We start from the raw sequence: 16062 nt of genomic DNA, 5'->3' as shown, positions 1-16062 counted from the left end.
TATCTTATATGCTGCTTCTCAGGTCAATGCATCTTTTTCCCAATTCCTGATGCTCTCAAAGTCCTCGTAGTGGTGTATTGACTTGCCTCAATCTGGGTGGTGGAGGACGAATCTCAATTGCCTCCAAGTCGGACACAGTCAATCCACACATCTAATTCTTTAAGGATCAGTGCTTGGTCCCCTCCTCTTCTCGATGTACACAACATCACTGGGTCACTGAGGCACATGGCTTCTCCTACCACTGCTATGCAGATGATAAGCAGCTCTACCTGTTGTTCCAGCCTGATGACCCTACTGTCTCAGCTCATATATTTGCAGGCCTCTCAGACATTTCGGCCTGGATGAAGGAATGACAACTTCAGCTCAGCCTTGCCAAAACAGAATTCCATGTGATCCCAGCCAACCCATCTGTTGACCACAAACTCATTTCTCATCTTGATTAAACTAGACTAACACCAACCAGAACAGCCCGGAACTTGGGAGTGGTGGAAGATGACAAGCTTAATTACACTGCACACATATCATCGACCTTGCATATTTGTGCTTTACATCAGGAAAATCATACATTTCCTGTCTGAATATACTACAAAGCTCTTGGTCCAAGCTATGGTCATTTCAAGACTGGACTACTGCAATGCTCTGTTGGCTGGCCTTCCAGCTAACACAATTAGGCCACTGCAGATGGTCCAGAGTGCATCAAATTCAAGGCTTTGAGTCTGGCTTTCAGGACAGCCAATGGAACCGCACCCTCTTCCATTAACTCACTCTCTGTGGTCTATGAATGAGCGGCACCTGGCGGTCCATCACAAAGAGACACAGTCTATTTCACGATCGTTCACTTTCTCTGCTCTTCTGTGGTGTAATGAACTTCCAACCTCCACACGATCTGCTGTTACCTTCTCAACATTCAAGAACCAGCAGAAATCACATCTGTTCCATGAGCACATAACCAACACACACTAATTGTACTTACCACTGCACACAACATACACTTAAATGTACAAAATAAAAAATAAAAACCTTGTATGTCTCTTTCTTCTGTGCTAGCATATACTACTCCAGCCACTGTGAGAACTTAGCGGTCTGATACAGCGGAAGTTGTTAAACTTTGTATTAGAGGTCGACCGATATTGTTTTTTTTTCAGGCCGATGCCGATCTTTTGAAATCCGGGTCGGCCGATGGCCGATTAATGCTGCCGATTTATTTTGGCCAATATTTGGCCAATATGTGCTTGTTTTTAACCTCTTATTTGAACCTTTTATTTGAAAGATAAAATGTAACACAAATAATTACTTAAGATAGACAACATTTCTCAACAAATACATTTATTGAACACTTGACCAATCTGCACTTGTACACTTAAAATTACAAATGTATAATGTAAAAACATATTGTATAAATAATGTATAACAAATAAACAAAGCAGGTGTTATGAACTGCTCCGAGACACGAAGGTTGAGATCCAAATGCAGCTTTAATTAAGGGGCAATCCAGACACGTAATCCAATATTCAGAGCATCAAGAGAAGCACAGGCATAACTAGGGATGGGTATCGTTAAGGTTTTAATGGTATTACTATCTTACCGATACTGCTTATCGATCCGGTACTTTAACGGTATTCTTAACGGTTCTTTTTGTTATATATATATATATATAATAATTTTATTTCAGGAAGGTCTACTAACATTGCTGCTCAGGTGTGGTCTAAAAAGAAATCTAATAAAGTAAATCAATTGTAAAATAACACTGCGTAGTTTATCATAGATAGATTAATGCTTATTAATGCAGAAGTTATTCATTCAAGAGCCGTAAGTGATTTTCTCTTTGCCTTTTGTTGTTTGATTCGCAGTAATGGCTCAATCGTCACGTTTAATAGACAGCTTCCCCTTTAAGACCGAGTCTAATAGGCTCCTGATGCAGCATATTTTCTCCCAACTATTTCCATAACTACGTCCATTTAAGACATAAACTGTGTTTAAGTGAATCTCCAAGCCTGTCGTTTTGACATATTTTTGTGTATAGTTGATCGTTTAGATGCGGACATGAAACCCAACGGTCTCTCTTGCGCTCTTTTTATTATTAAACGCGTCCCGCAATTTAGCAACAGTAGCTAGACTGCATTTTACAACAATCACCGATCGTGCTGATTCTGACGTTAAGTTTGAGTTTTAGGGAGAAATGTCAGTGCACCGCTGTGAAGGGAAGGAAGTTGTGCTAGACAGAATGCGGCTTATGTATAAATATTCTTTTTATAATCTTTGGAACGCGAAATCTAAAATAAAATCAGACTAATAATCACAGATCTAAACCAGGCTATGTTTGAATGTTTAGTTCTGTCACTCATTAAGCAGGGCTCGTGTTGGGCTCGTGTTGTGCTCGCTGTGGCACCGCGTGAGCGAGATCTCTACTCTCTCTCTCTCTCTGACTGCGAATAGCTAAACTGCATCACAGACAAATGATTTCATACAGGTGAAACTCGAAAAATTAGAATATCGTGCAAAAGTTCATTAATTTCAGTAATTCAACTTAAAAGGTGAAACTAATATATTATATAGACTCATTACAAGCAAAGTAAGATATTTCAAGCCTTTATTTGATATAATTTTGATGATTATGGCTTACAGCTTATGAAAACCCCAAATTCAGAATCTCAGAAAATTAGAATATTACATGAAATCAATAAAAAAAAAAGGATTTTAAATACAGAAATGTCGGCCCTCTGAAAAGTATAATCATGCATATGTACTCAGTACTTGGTTTGGGCCCCTTTTGCATTAATTACTGCCTCAATGCGGCGTGGCATGGATGCTATCAGCCTGTGGCACTGCTGAGGTGTTATGGAAGACCAAGATGCTTCAATAGCGGCCTTCAGCTCTTCTGCATTGTTTGGTCTCATGTCTCTCATCTTTCTCTTGGCAATGCCCCATAGATTCTCTATGGGGTTCAGGTCAAGCGAGTTTGCTGGCCAATCAAGCACAGTAATACCATGGTCATTGAACCAGGTTTTGGTACTTTTGGCAGTGTGGGCAGGTGCCAAGTCCTGCTGGAAAATGAAGTCAGCATCTCCATAAAGCTTGTCTGCTGAAGGAAGCATGAAGTGCTCTAAAATGTCCGGTAGACGGCTGCGTTGACTCTGGACTTAATAAAGCACAGTGGACCAACACCAGCCGATGACATGGCTCCCCAAACCAACACAGACTGTGGAAACTTCACACTGGACTTCAAGCATCTTGGATTGTGTGCCTCTCCATTCTTCCTCCAGACTCTGGGACCTTGGTTTCCAAATGAGATGCAAAATTTGCTCTCATCAGAAAAGAGGACTTTGGACCACTGAGCAACAGACCAGTTCTTTTTTCTTTAGCCCAGGTAAGACGTTTGACATTTGAAGCCCATGTCCAGGACCCGTCTGTGTGTGGTGGCTCTTGATGCAGTAACTCCAGCCTCAGTCCACTCCTTGTGAAGCTCCCCACACATTTGAATGGCCTTTTCCTGACAATCCTCTCCAGGCTACGGTCATCCCTGCTGCTTGTGCACCTTTTTCTTCCACACTTTTCCCTTCCACTTAACTTTCTATTAATGTGCTTTGATACAGCACTTTGAGAACATCCAACTTCTTTTGCAATTACATTTTGAGGCTTTCCCTCCTTGTGGAGGGTGTCAATGATGGTTTTCTGCACAACTGTCAGGTCAGCAGTCTTCCCCATGATTGTGAATTCAACTGAACCAGACTGAGAGACCATTTAAAGGCTCAGGAACCCTTTGCAGGTGTTTAGCTGATTAGAGTGTGACACTTTGATCCTACAATACTGAACCTTTTCACAATATTCTAATTTTCTGAGATTCTGAATTTGGGGTTTTCATAAGCTGTAAGCCATAATCATCAAAATTATATCAAATAAAGGCTTGAAATATCTTACTTTGCTTGTAATGAGTCTATATAATATATTAGTTTCACCTTTTAAGTTGAATTACTGAAATTAATGAACTTTTGCACGATATTCTAATTTTTCGAGTTTCACCTGTATTATTATACATAGAAATGGCTGGCGAGATAAAATAACTTTCTCTTTATAGCAATAAAGAATGTATTTTCTTAATTTCTCCAGTACCGACAGCAGAACCGATAACGTCCGAGCTTACCAAAGCCAGTCCTTCAATAGCCTATACTGCGTTGGTATATTTTTATTACTTATTTATCTGCACTGAGTGACAACCCTCTCAAATATAAGACACACAAACAGAACAAATAAAAGTCTCAGATTCACTGTCTGTAACTTGTTTATTGTGACATGATAGCAACCCTTCTGCTGTGATAATGCAACTTCAACTACGCTATCAATATCCAAAGTAGCCGAACGTCATGTCAACTATCGCCTTTGTCACGTTTTTTCTTGAAGTTGGCAGTAACATATCAAAAGTTTTTAATTAAATATAAAGAAGTTATAAAAATTTAACCCTTACTGTTTTCTCCAAGGAACTTAGCTCCTTCCTTAGGCACTGGATGAGGTCTGCTCACTCTGCTGGAAAATGACTCTAGGGGCAGTGTGCGTCGAACACGTGTTCCACAACAACACTAGGCTGCCCACAGATGCGCCTGCCTAATAATCGGCTTGATATGCGTGGATATCGGCCGATGCCGATTATGTAAAAAAATGCAAATAATCGGCCGATTAATCGGTCGACCTCTACTTTGTATGACGAATTGCTTGCCATGTGCAAGTCGCTTTGGATAAAGCATCAGCTAAATTATTAAATGAAATATCAGTGATGAAATTCAGTTGGTCTAATTAAAATGAAGATTTATAATATAAGTATTATTTACAAACTGTATATTTGGGTGTCTAGCTATACGACCAATGCCTGTGTGGTGGTTGCGGTGTGGTTGTGTGTGTTTGCAGGAGAGGAGTGGTGTGGCTCGTCAAGCTGGTTGACATGATTTCTAACAGATGTTTCTCACTACAGTGATAGCAAAGAGAGCCCGTAAAACAGCTGAACATGGCAGAGAAGGGAGAGAGAGAACGAGTGGACAGTATTGGTGTGTGTTCTACAAAAGTATTCATGAGCTAACAAGTGTTGAAAAGTAATTTATGTTTATGTCGAGAGTGAATTATTGACTGAGTGAAAAGCAACAAAAAGAACACAAAAGAAAGAAGAGAATAAAAAGTCTGACCGGAAGCGTGTCACTCCTCATTTCCACACACGCACCCTGACACTAAAACTAAAACCTAAAACTAAACTAACAAAGAACTAACAAACAAAATGAAAACTAAATTGGAGCTGAAATTTTTTTTAAAACTATTATAACATTGCTGCTCACTGGATTTTTTTTTTATAGAGTAAATTCTAGAAACTGTTGTGTGTGAAAATCCCAGAAATACTCAAACCAGCCCATCTGGCACCAACAATCATGCCACACTCCAAATCACTGAGATAACATTTTTCCCCATTCTGATGGTTGATGTGATCATTAACTGAAGCTCCTGACCTGTATCTGCATGATTTTATGCACTGCAGCCACATGATTGGCTGATTAGATGATCGCATGGATGATTGTTGGTGCCATATGGGCTGTATTGCTGGTTTGAGTATTTCTGGGATTTTCACGCACAACAGTCTCTAGAATTTACTCAGAATGGTGCCAAAAACAAAAAGCATCCAGTGAGCAGCAGTTCTGTGGACGGAAACACTTGTTGATGAGAGAGGTCAACAGAGAATGACCAGATTGGCTTGAACTGACAAAGTCTACAGTAACTCAGATAACCGCACTGTACAATTGTGCTGAGAAGAATATAATCTCAGAATACTGTTCTGAGATGCGGGCTAGTGCTGTTTTGGTGGCATGAGGGGGACCTACACAATATTAGGCAGGTTTTAATGTTGTGGCTGATAGGTGTATACTGAAATTACATTGGTAGTTAACTTGCCATGTACGGTGAGACATTTTATTTTATGTAAAAAGACAAACATATAATTTTACAGTAAAATATGTATATTTATTGTATATGTAATATGGATATTTAAAACTATCGGCTGCTTAATCATTAGTGTCTCTCTTTCTTTATTTGTCTTTTTTGCTTCTGAATCATCTAAATCGAGCAATTATGTAATTTGGCAACTAAAAACAATCCAAACAGTACAAAATTCTTAGGTTTATGAGCCAATGATTCCATAGTCATTTTTTTTTGTCTGAAACCCTATGAAAAGAAACTTGAAGTAGTGAGATGGAAAAACAGTCTGTCAAGACCTTAATGCTACAGTGAAAATGGCTGTTTCATAAGTGCTCAATGGTGCATTTTCACCAGAGTGAGAACTACTGTGTCAGTTTACATGTTGTAGGTCTACTTCATTTACTAGCTTGATTTAAAGTGTTCTAGTTTTTGCATTTTATTTCAATTTGCAGATTTCCTTTATAAGTTTGTTGAGCCCTGGTTCAGAAGCACTGGTCTAGAGAGGTGTTAAGGAAATTGGTCATACCATCATCTTCTTATACAGTCCATAATGCAGCACTAGACTGTGTGTGAGAGACAGTCGGTGAGGTTTCATTGGGTGACCAGCACCTAGAGTGAAAATAACAAATATTTTGAATTAACAAATGTGCTATCTGTAGTTGTGTTTTAAAATCTCAGAGATTTTAAACAACTTTTAATAGTTAAAAGAATGGTTGAACCAAAAATGAAAAGTCATCATTTACTCACCCTCGTGTCATTACAAACCTATTTGACTTTCGATAATTTTGAAGAATATTGACACTGATGTTTCCCATGAAAGTGAGTGGTGACTGACAGTCATTCTGTCAAACTTCTAATTTTGTGTTACACAGAAGAAAGTCATACGGGTTTGGAAAACAAGAGGGTGAGTCCTGGATAAAGACTGAAATTTTATTTTTCGTTGAATTATCCCATTAAAGGGTTAGTTCACCCAAAAATGAAAGTTCTCTCATGATTGACTCACCTTTAAGCCATCCCCAATTATATATATTTTTCTGGTACAAACCTATCGATTTACTTCAAAAAGGCATTAACTGATCGACTGGAGTTGTGTGAATTACTTTCATGCTGCCTAAATATGCATTTTGGACTGCCAAACAGCCTGATTGACTGATGGCAGCCCTTGCTGAAATGTGCTTATCAAAATCTTCATTTCAGTTCTGCTCAAGAGGAAAAGTCATACATATCTGGGATGGCTCAAAGGGGAGTAAATCATAAGAAGATTTTCATTTTAGGGTGAACTATTCCTTTAACATTAAAGAATGTCTTTCATAATTTACAACTTCTACTAATTTTAGTTGTCTATTAGGATCTGTTCTACTGTTTTTTTATACAACATTGAATTATCTGATAAAGACTGTAGAGTTACGGAGTCTTATAATCACATCTTTATTTTATAAATACAAACTGTTATTGTTGAAGTGAAGGGTGAATCTGTTTGGGAATAAAACATTACTAAATGCAACCAAAAAAAAGACAAGATTATCTGACACTGTTGCAGTACCTTTTTGCATATTTATATACAGTTGAAGTCAGAAGTTTACATACACTTAGGTTCAAGTCAATAAAACAAAAAATTTTTAACCACTCCACAGATTTCATATTAGCAAACTATCTGCTTTGTGCATGATGCAAGTAATTTTTTCCAAAAAATTGTTTACAGACAGATTGTTTCACTTTTAATTGACTATAAAGTGCATCTGGAAAGTATTCACAGAGCTTCACTTTTCCCACATGTTGTTATGTTACAGTCTTATTCCAAAATGGATTAAATTAATTATTTTCCTAAAAATTCTTCAAACAATACCCCATAATGACAATGTGAAAGAAGTTTGCTTAAAATCTTTGCAAATGGTTTAAAAAAAATTAAAAAAAAATATATAAATAAAAAAGATCACATGTGCACAAGTATTCACAGCCTTTGCTCAGTACTTTGTTGAAGCACCTTTGGCACCAATTACAGCCTCAAGTCTTTTTGTGTATGATGCTACAAGCTTGGCACACCTATTTTTGGGCAGTTTCCATTCTTCTTTGCAGGATCTCTCAAGCTCCATCAGGTTGGATGGGGAGTGTCGGTGCACAGTCATTTTCAGATCTCTCCAGAGATGTTCAATCGGGTTCAAGTCTGGGCTCTGGCTGGGCCACACAAGGACATTCACGGAGTTGTCCCGTAAACACTCCTTTGTTATCTTGTCTGTGTGCTTAGGGTCGTTGTCCTGTTGGAAGATGAACCTTCACCCCAGTCTGAGGTCCAGAGTGCTCTGCAGCAGGTTTTCATCAAGGATGTCTCTGTACATTACTGCATTCATCTTTTCCTCGATCTGGACTAGTCTCCCAGTTCCTGCTGCTGAAAAACATCCCCACAGCATGATGCTGCCATCACCATGCTTCACTGTAGAGATGTATTGGCCAGGTGATGAGCGGTGCCTGGTTTCCTCCAGACATGATGCTTGCCATTCAGGCCAAAGAGTTCAATGTTTATTTCATCAGACTAGAGAATTTTGTTTCTCATGGTCTGCGAATCCTTCAGGTGCCTTTTCGCAAACTCCAGGTGGGCTGTCAAGTGCCTTTTACTGAGGAGTGGCTTCCGTCTGGCCAATCTATCATACAGGCCTGATTGGTGGAGTGCTGCAGAGATGGTTGTTCTTCTGGAAGGTTCCCCTCTCTCCACAGAGAAACACTGGAGCTCTGTCAGAGTGACCATAGGGTTCTTGCTCACCTCCCTGACTAAGGCCCTTCTCCCCCGATCACTAAGTTTGGCCGGGCAGCCAACTCTAAGAAGAGTCCTGGTGGTTCCAAACTTCTTCCATTTACGGATGATGGAGGCCACTGTGCTCATTGGGACCTTCAATGCTGCAGAAATTTTTCTGTACCCTTCCCCAGATCTGTGCCTCAATACAATCCTGTCTCGGAGGTCTACAGACAATTCCTTGGACTTCATGGCTTGGTTTGTGCTCTGACATACACCGTTAACTGTGGGACCTTATATAGACAGGTGTGTGCCTTTCAAAATAATGTCCAATCAACTGAATTTACCACAGATGGACTCTTTATCAAGTTGCAGAAACATCAAGGATGATCAGTGGAAACAGGATGCACCTGAGCTCAATTTTGAGTGTCATGGGAAAGGCTGTGAATACTTTCCGGATGCACTGTATCACAATTCCAGTGGGTCAGATGTTTACATACACCAAGTTAACTGTGCCTTTAAGCGGCTTGGAAATTTCAGAAAATGATGTCAAACTTTTAGGTAATTAGATTCTGATAGGCTAATTGGAGTCAATTGGAGGTGTAACTGTGGAAGTATTTTAAGGCCTACCTAAACATACCTCTTTGCTTGACATCATGAGAAAATCAAAAGAAATCAACAAAGAGCTCAGAAAAATTTGTGGACCTCCACAAGTCTGGTTCATCCTTGGGAGCAATTTCCATATGCATGAAGGTACCATGTTCATCTGTACAAACAATAGTACGCAAGTATAAACACCATGGGACCATGCAGCAATCATACCGGTCAGGAAGGAGACACAATCCTTCTCCTAGAGATGAACATAGTTTGGTGAATATGCAAATCAATCCCAGAACAACAGCAAAGGACCTTGTGAAGATCCTGGAGGAAACAAGTAGACAAGTATCTATATCCACAGTAAAATGAGTCCTATATTGACATAACCTGAAAGGCTGCTCAGCAAGGAAGAAGCCACCGCTCCAAAACTGCCACAAAAAAGCCTGACTGAAGTTTGCAAGTGTACATGGGGACAAAGATATTACTTTTTGGATAAATCTCCTCTGGTCTAATGAAACAAAAATTTAACTATTTGGCCATAATGACCATTGATATGTTTGGAGGAAAAAGGGTGAGGCTTGCAAGCCGAAGAGCACCATCCCAACTGTGAAGCATGGGGGTGGCAGCATCATGTTGTGGGGTACTTGGATGCAGGAGGGACTGGTGCACTTGACAAAGTAGATGGCATCATGAGGAAGGAAAATTAGGTGGATATATTGAAGCAACATCTCAAGACATCAGACAGGAAGTTAAAGCCCGGTCGCAAATGTGTCTTCCAAATGGACAATGACCCCAAGCATACCTCCAAAGTTGTGGCAAAATGGCTTAAGGACAACAAAGTCAAGGTGTTGGAGAGGCCATCACAAAGCCCTCACCTCAATAAAATAGAAAATTTGTGGGCAGAACTGAAAAAGCATTTGCGAGCAAGGAGGCCTACAAACCTGACACCAGTTCTGTCTGGAGGAATGGGCCAAAATTCCAGCAACTTTGACCTAATTAATCAATTTTAAGGTAATGTTACCAAATACTCACTAAGTGTATGTAAACTTCTGACCCACTGGGAATGTGATGAAAGAAATAAAAGCTGAAATAAATAATTCTCTCTACTATTATTCTGACATTCACATTCTTAAAATAAAGTAGTGATCCTAACTGACCTAAGACAGGAAATGTTTTCTACATTTAAATGTCAGGAATTGTGAAAAGTTTAAATGCATTTGGCTAAGGTGTATGTAAACTTCTGACTTAAACTGTATGCTTTATTTTTCAATATTATCAAAAAGTTTGAGTCCACATATAAAATCTGGGATTCAAATTTCAATTAAAGAGAAGAAAAAAAAAAACATAATGAAAAAGCATTCTGCACTATTTCTAGATCACTTCTCAAATGTAAGAATATTCGTGACATTGACCAAATGAAAGATTTGTACAAAATGACAGAAACGTTACCCTATTTGCATTTTGCAAAGTACCGCTCTTGGGATTTCACATGGATCATTTAATATTCTTGACGCAACGTAACATAACACTTCAAACACTGTGAAAGAGACCCACCACACACAAACAAATAAATAAATGCAGGTACTCGCAGTAACATCACCACATAACACACGTCAAACTCACTTCAGTTTGAGTGGCTCGCAAGCTCATTTCTGAAATGTAGGATGGCAGGAGATTGGAATGTCTCACTGACCAATCAGTAAAGCACTTTCCTCGTGAATATTAATGACCCTTCCCCTGTCATTTGTATGTTTTGGAGTGCATTTTGCTCATTTCGAAAGTGGAATGAAACAGCGTTACAAGAGTCAATTATCAACACGGCAGAATCATGGATAAAGCAGCACGAGTGCAGAGCAGGTGCGGTAATTCATGGACAGTTAGTTTAAATGCACCTGTGAACCAGTAAGATGTGCGGCGAGTAGATGTTTAAAGGAGACCGTAAAGAACACCCAAATTAGTCACACTGTCAGAATGGTTTGTTTTTTCCACAGATGTTACTGTTGTTAATATCATCATTTCTGCATCCCAACCTCAAAATCAATGATGTGCATTTGTGTCAAATGTGCATTTCAATGCACATAACAGGTACTATTACTTGCATGGGTGCTACAAAGCAGTAGGGCTGCACGATTAATCGAAAAAAAAATCACGATCTTGATTCAAACATAAATGCGATCTCATTTCTTAATGATGGCGATTCACTTTCGTATATTTCCCTGTATTTACATCATGCTGCATTTGCGCGTTATTGGTCACGCTCAATCTCAATCACTTCTCTCCTCTCCCTCATTGGCAACGTTCCGCTGTTTACACTGACGTGTAACAAGGCGGCAGATCTAAACGGTAAAAGTCAGTTTACTTGGTGGATTTGTAGCGGTAAGAGGTAAAAATGAACCCCAGTGTGGAAAATCCTGGTGGCGACGGTGAGAGTGAGGATGTAACAACATTGGTACAGAAAAAAGGAGCACATTCCACCGTGTGGAACTTTTTCGGATTTAAACCTGAAGACGATGCGCAAAGAGTTATAATTTGCAAGCAGTGCTTTTGCATCGTCGCAGCACCACAAGGTAATACCACTAATCTATACAATCACCTCAAACGCCACCACAAAATACAGTACGAAGTTAGCCATGAAAGACAAGGGAGCCACATCTCAAAATACCAGCCGCCAAACCACGCAAACTTCCATAACTCAGACGTTGTACGGAGCATCGCCATACCCTCCAAGTTCCCAGCGGCACAAAGAGATAACAAACGCCATCACTTATCATTTAGCTAAAGACATGGCTCCAATCAACACAGTTCAAAACGAGGGATTTAAGGCAATGATAAAGACTTTGGACAAGCGCTACTCGTTGCCCTCTCACGAACTATTTTTCATCCGTTGCACTTCCAGGTCTATACACCCAGTGTCGAATTACAGTCGAGGAAGAACTGCAAAATATGCAGTACTTCGCGGCAACAACAGACCTATGGTCAAGCCGAACCATGGAGCCGTATTTAAGCTTGACAGTGCATTTCATAACTAATGACTTCAACATGAGGAGCCGCTGTCTACAGACGACGTTCTTCCCTGCTGATCACACTGGCGAGGAACTGGCACAGGGACTAAAGGACAGTCTCAACTCCTGGAGTTTGGAAGAGGACAAAATGGTGTGCATCACCACAGACAGTGGAGCAAACATTGTAAAAGCAGCCTACCTGAACAAGTGGACAAGGCTTCAATGTTTTGGCCATAGGCTACATCTGGCTATAGGTGAGCTGTGTATTAAACATTTTCATATTTTAATTTTCATAATTTTCATATTTTAATTTAAATCAGAAAAATGTGTCCTTTATGTACATTTTTTTTAAAATAAAAAACAACAACATATGACAAAAAACAGAATTAAAATAAGAACACAAGGTACTATTTAGGACTACACTGTCTAAGTTTGTGGATTGAAAACCACTGGTCTAATGCAATTGTCATGCACATTTTGTCAGTAAAGCAGATTCTGTAATCAGCAGTAAATCTCCATCACCAGCTTTCAGATGGAGCAGCATTTACTGACAAGATGCGCATGACAATTGCAGCATTTGCCTAATCAGCGATTGCATTTAGATTTATTGTGCAGTCCTAATTTATTTATAAATTAACCAGACATAAGCAGAAAAAATAAAAGTATAAATGCCCATTTTTATTCTGAGGCTTAAATGAACATTGAGGATTGTATTGTATGTTTTTACATTTTAAATGTGCCTTTTAACTAATTATTATACTTTAAAACATTTTTTTTAATCAATTTTAAATAGAAGCACACACAATTAAGTTGATCCTGCTTTATGTTTGCCATAATATTGATACAGCCATTTTTACATTTAATGCAAGAAAATTTATGGAATGTTAAATTAATTTACTGCAGAGTTGATAAAGCATATTTTTATTTATAGAGAATGCAATGAAAGATTCCCGGATTGACCGTGCTGTGGGTCTTTGTAAAAAGCTTGTGGCCTACTTCAGCCATAGTTGGAAGCGGAGGAGGGAGCTTGCTATTGCCCAAAAGGAGCTCAACCTGCCTGAACACCAGCTTAAAACGGAGTGCCCAACAAGATGGGGATCCCGACAAGCTATGGTCCAGAGGGTCCTTGAACAGCAAACTGCTATTGGACATGTTCTCTCTGCTGACCGGAAGGCTAGACACCTGACACCAACCTGGCAGGATATCGAAGTCCTTGAAGTGATCAACAAGACACTCACCCCACTGGCAGACTTTACTGATGCTCTGTCAGGAGAGCAGTATGTTACTATCTCCTCAGTCAAGCCGGTCCTCCACCTTTTGAGACAATGATGGCAGTGCAGGAAGATGATACAGGTCTTGCACGATCAATTAAGTCGAAAATCCTGCATTACCTTAAAGAAAAGTATAGTGATCCACACACTCAGGAGCTGCTCGACATAGCCACAGTATTGGATCCACGTTTTAAACTGAACTATGTCAGCGAGGACAACAAAGTCAGTGTCAAGGACAGACTGAAGAATGAGATGACTAGCATTGGTATGGTAAGTATATCTTTACATGATTCAAGATATTTATTTTCACAGAGTAATAAATTTACATTAGGCTACATTGTTTACAGCTGCAAATAATTGAAATTGGATTTAGCTAACCCACCATAGCTTTTAACTGCTGAGATGTTACTTGTGTTAACAAGTGTAAAATATTAAGATTTTTATGTGATCTTTTCTCTTTTCCAGCAAAGTCCCCCACAACTGACCCCAGCCCAGCCTTCGCTGCCCCCGTAGAAAAGAAGAGAAAGACCTTAGGTTGTTTTTTAAAAGCAGCAAAGGGCAATGAGGCAGCAGCACCATCTGATGCTCTCAAGAGAATGATGTTGACATGGAGCTAGGCTCATATCTGCTCACAAGAAACATTGACAGCGAAGATGACCCCATAATCTGGTGGAAAGAACACAAGGGACAATATCCAAAACTGTCTGTGCTGGCAAGGAAATACCTCTGTATCACTGCTACAAGTTCCCCATCAGAAAGGGTTTTCAGCACAGGGGGGAACATTGTAACATGCCAGCGTTCCTCCCTGAAACCTCACAATGTTGATAGGTTAGTGTTCTTGGCCAAGAACCTTTAAGGTTCTGTGCCAATTGGAGCAAAAAGCACAGGTTCTATTTAGTTATTTTTTATTTATTATTGTATATGTTAATGTTTTCTTATGTTCAACAACATAAAGCTTATTCACTTTAAGGGGTCTAAAATAAAGAAAGGAGAAAATGTTTTGTTACTCCTGCTGCACTTTATTATACTGAATGTCCTGTGTTTTGTTGTTGTTGTTTTTTTTGTACTTGAGTGCAATAAATTTTGTTTGAAAAAAATGAGAATCGTGTAAGAGAATCGTGATCTCAATTCCCATGGAGAAAAATCGTGATTCACATTTTAGCAAGAATCGTACAGCCCTACAAAGCAGGTGCTGGTGCCACATTTTCAACCGGCCCCTTGAGGGCAAAAATAAACCCTAAAATTGAGTTTGACACCCCTGTTTTAAATTATTCCTCCACCACACACATTAATACGGGTCCGGTGTTGCGGGCTCGTGGACACGTGCACAACAGAACCGCTGCTGAAAAAAAAACAAAACTTGGAGGAGCACTGGACAGATTTCCTTGCTTCAACTGAAGCACACAAGATGCTCATTCTTAAAAGATAATTTTTCAACTCTTCACTAAAATTGATATGATTTGCAATCAAGCATCTTTCCAGTATTTCCACAAGTGGTCTCAGACTTCTGGACCCCAATGTACAATGCACAAGCCTGATGTTTAGACAGCACAGTTTAAGATTCCATCTATCATGTGTACAGAAATATTCCAATTATATTTAGTCGGATATAAAAGTAACTCACACACACAGTGTGATCTCACCATAGTGAAAGTTCCCCACGTCTGGATCGTAGAAATACGCCGTTCGGCTCGTCATTTTGACTGATGTATTCAATACAACGGGTTATATCGGAGACTGAAAGAAAATGTTTTTATTTCGTCACCTCACTGTCGCCATCTTCATTCCTGTACCGGAAGAACATGTCACTTCCTCTTCATCTTTTGCTGCTGTTGTGGTCGAGCAGAGCGCCACCATCAGGACTGTGAGTAACAGAATCTGCATAAAAGTGGTGCAAAAACAGATTTGTTTTTATTAGTGTTTGGTCCATGATAAACAAAATGTTTTATTAATATTTTACCACTTTATTTATTTATTTAAATATGAATAAATATTAAAAATATATATTTTATGGTATATTAGGTCCATAGAATTCATTTCATAAATCAGATAAACAATCGTGAGAGAATACCCTCTTCACACTACAATAATGGTCTTTGGGACGTCCTCAGTGGAAATTACATCAGAGTCCAAACCATGAGCGTCACTTGGTTTTAGCAGGATGGGGTGTCACAGACATATTTGCTCATTTCCCAGTCAAAATTAAATGTGAACAACAAGATTTGATTAAAAATGTCCAACAATAACGTTAACCTACAATTTGAATTGCTCATTGTGTGTCTATTTTTCATTTATTTTCAATTTAAATAACACAAGTTCTCATTATCTTGTTACACAGTGATTTGAGTGAGCAATCAAGTGCTCACATAAGATTGTGAAATATTTCGTTTTAGAACTTCATTGCAGGGGTGCAATCACATGTGACCAAATATTTATGCCAGTTATAATGCCAAGAAAAGGGTGGCTTTTAAATTTCTAAAGAATTAAAATTTCCAGCATTTTATATTTTAATTTA

At 39.1% G+C, this 16062-nt stretch overlaps 1 protein-coding gene across 2 annotated transcripts in view; it reads right to left on the bottom strand.

Moving 5' to 3' along the window:
- Window positions 1-15335, bottom strand: part of LOC127659493 (histone deacetylase 3-like) — a 33811-nt gene extending 18476 nt beyond the window's left edge. The window contains exons 1-2 of one of the 2 annotated variants that reach the window (XM_052149345.1): window positions 15191-15335; window positions 6476-6558 (exon numbers count right to left, since the gene is read on the bottom strand). In XM_052149345.1, coding sequence (XP_052005305.1) covers window positions 6476-6558; window positions 15191-15245 — 138 coding nt within the window. In that variant the 5' untranslated portion in view covers window positions 15246-15335. Of the gene's footprint in view, window positions 1-86; window positions 2405-6475; window positions 6559-15190 lie in introns of those variants that run through there. The other variant, XM_052149347.1, reaches the window with a different exon arrangement.
- Between the last annotated feature and the right edge of the window lie 727 nt (window positions 15336-16062).

Source organism: Xyrauchen texanus, chromosome 19 (genome assembly GCF_025860055.1).
Source record: "Xyrauchen texanus isolate HMW12.3.18 chromosome 19, RBS_HiC_50CHRs, whole genome shotgun sequence".
Classification (NCBI taxonomy): domain Eukaryota; kingdom Metazoa; phylum Chordata; class Actinopteri; order Cypriniformes; family Catostomidae; genus Xyrauchen; species Xyrauchen texanus.
The sequence above is the reverse complement of the archived record's forward strand: the minus strand, read 5'-3'. Positions and strand labels throughout refer to the sequence as shown.